Source organism: Nicotiana attenuata, unplaced genomic scaffold (assembly GCF_001879085.1).
Source record: "Nicotiana attenuata strain UT unplaced genomic scaffold, NIATTr2, whole genome shotgun sequence".
Classification (NCBI taxonomy): Eukaryota; Viridiplantae; Streptophyta; class Magnoliopsida; order Solanales; family Solanaceae; genus Nicotiana; species Nicotiana attenuata.
This window is the reverse complement of record NW_017683761.1, coordinates 105-2,058: the sequence shown is the minus strand read 5'-3', so window position 1 is coordinate 2,058 and position 1,954 is coordinate 105. Positions and strand designations below refer to the sequence as shown.

General features: G+C 33.5%; 1 protein-coding gene across 1 annotated transcript; it reads right to left on the bottom strand.

Annotated features, from left to right (window-relative positions):
• Positions 1-572: 572 nt before the first annotated feature.
• Positions 573-1,223, bottom strand: LOC109222074 (clathrin light chain 1-like). The gene has a single exon (XM_019386481.1). The coding sequence runs from the start codon at positions 1,011-1,013 to the stop codon at positions 588-590; it is 426 nt and encodes a 141-aa protein (XP_019242026.1). The 5' UTR covers positions 1,014-1,223; the 3' UTR covers positions 573-587.
• Between the last annotated feature and the right edge of the window lie 731 nt (positions 1,224-1,954).

The following is a 1,954-nucleotide window of genomic DNA, read 5'->3' as shown; positions in this document are numbered from 1 at the left end:
AATATAACTAACTAGTTATTGCCACAAACTTTACTTAATTTTACTGCAAAAGAATAACTAACTTATTGGGGATATACCCACTAAAAATTATTCTGTCCCATGGCACAAAGAAGCAATCTTGACACCACTCACTGCAGTAGAAAATCAGCACCAGTAAAGTTCTCACAAATTTTGATCGTTATGCATCACCTCCGGCAAAATATGACTAGCAACAAAATACTCGAATCGATAAGATCTAAAGAATCCAATTTTTCTATTTCCAGTCTCTTTTCTCCGCTAAGAAATCATAAGGATGACCCGCTTACACAACTAAATCTCTTTAAAATAAGCACAAACCGAAAACTAACAGATCTATTAGTACCATCACCAGATCTGCAAATCAAACCATAAAATAAAAAATTGCGGAACTAAAATCACAGTTCGATATAGCTCACTAAAGAGCTTACGAACTATAAAATAAAACTGATCTTATCAATGAACTGGCATTTACAGTAATTAACAATAAGCAATAGATCTGTCAATATAAGTTAAAATCTAAAAAAACAGCTCAATTTCGATTTTTTTTCCAATTTTGGCAATATAGTGAATTAGAATAAATTCGCAATAAAATAGGAATGAAGTAGAACAAACCTACGCCATTCGCGGAGTGCAAAACCTTCCTCGCGCATTTCATTAGGAGGAGGAAGGACGGGTCCATCGGAGCTGAAAATTCCCTCAGAATCATCACCTAGATCGTAGGGCTTACCATTCCCATTCGGGATCGGAGCTCCGAATGGATCGGTTTGGTTATCCGACCCGAACCCATAGGGATCGGGACTATCGACGGTATGAGAAACGTGTTCCACCGTCACTTCCTCCTCATACTCTCCACCGAATCCGCCAGAGGCGTGGTACGGCGGCGTGAAAGAGGATTCTTCGTAGCTGCCGTAGTCTCCGTCGTCGAACGGAGTTGATGCCGCCGGTGCCGGTGCCGGCGACTCACCGTCCATACTGAACGCATCGAATGAAGCCATTCCTCTTCTCCTTCTCTCTTCTTTCTCTCTCTAGCTCTGCAAAATCCCTGGATTAAGAAATTTTTCCTTTCTCTCTCAATACTTATATATAAGCACACACATAAACGTGAGAATCTCTGTATATATATGTGTTAATTATGTTCTTATACTGTTTATTCACTTTTTTTACTTTTTGTTTGCAGTCAAAAATGAAGAATTTACAAGATGAATTTACTATAGACAAAGGGTAAATTTATTACAAGAAGATATGTAGTCAACTTTAAGTAGTTGGATGGAGATTTTGTTGACTAAAGAAGATTTTATTTGTGGTTATACATTTTTTACTTAATTATGAATAATAACATTTATTTCATGAAAAATATATAAATTTTGTTTGATTTTGTAAAACACCTCGAATGAAAAGAAAAAAAATATTACGTAAGAAGAAAAGAAGAGAAGAAGGAATTATGGAAGAGAAATAAATATTAATTATCATTAAACACTAATATCACTAATGGAACCACTTTGCTAGATGTTTAAGATTTCACTCTTTCAATCTAGTAATGCCTTTAAGGCCCACTATGTAATTGAGTATGCTAAGTATTTCTGATAATTGTTTATTTTGCTTTAATTATAAATTTACAAGATGAATATTTTTCGTTGTTACGATTACTTTTCTTAACATGTTATGAGATATGTACCTTTTTCAATATAATTTTATTTTAATTTTGTTCACCTTTCAATGAATAATCTTTGACATTTTAATTTTTGTTCATAATCTTATTATCTCCCTAAAGCTATATGAATCTAAATTTATCCATTAGCTATCCTCTCCTCTCCTCATTTTTTACAATACAAAAGATCGGACAATTAAAGACTTCCTATTTGTATAGTCCTTTTAACTAACCATTTCGTATCTTCTAACCAAAAAAAAAAAAGAAAAAACTAAATTCTATCTCTTA

What these genes read in the sequence shown, in the direction of transcription:
- LOC109222074 (XM_019386481.1), bottom strand. Translation starts at nt 1,013, where the DNA reads ATGGCTTCATTCGATGCGTTCAGTATGGACGGTGAGTCGCCGGCACCG.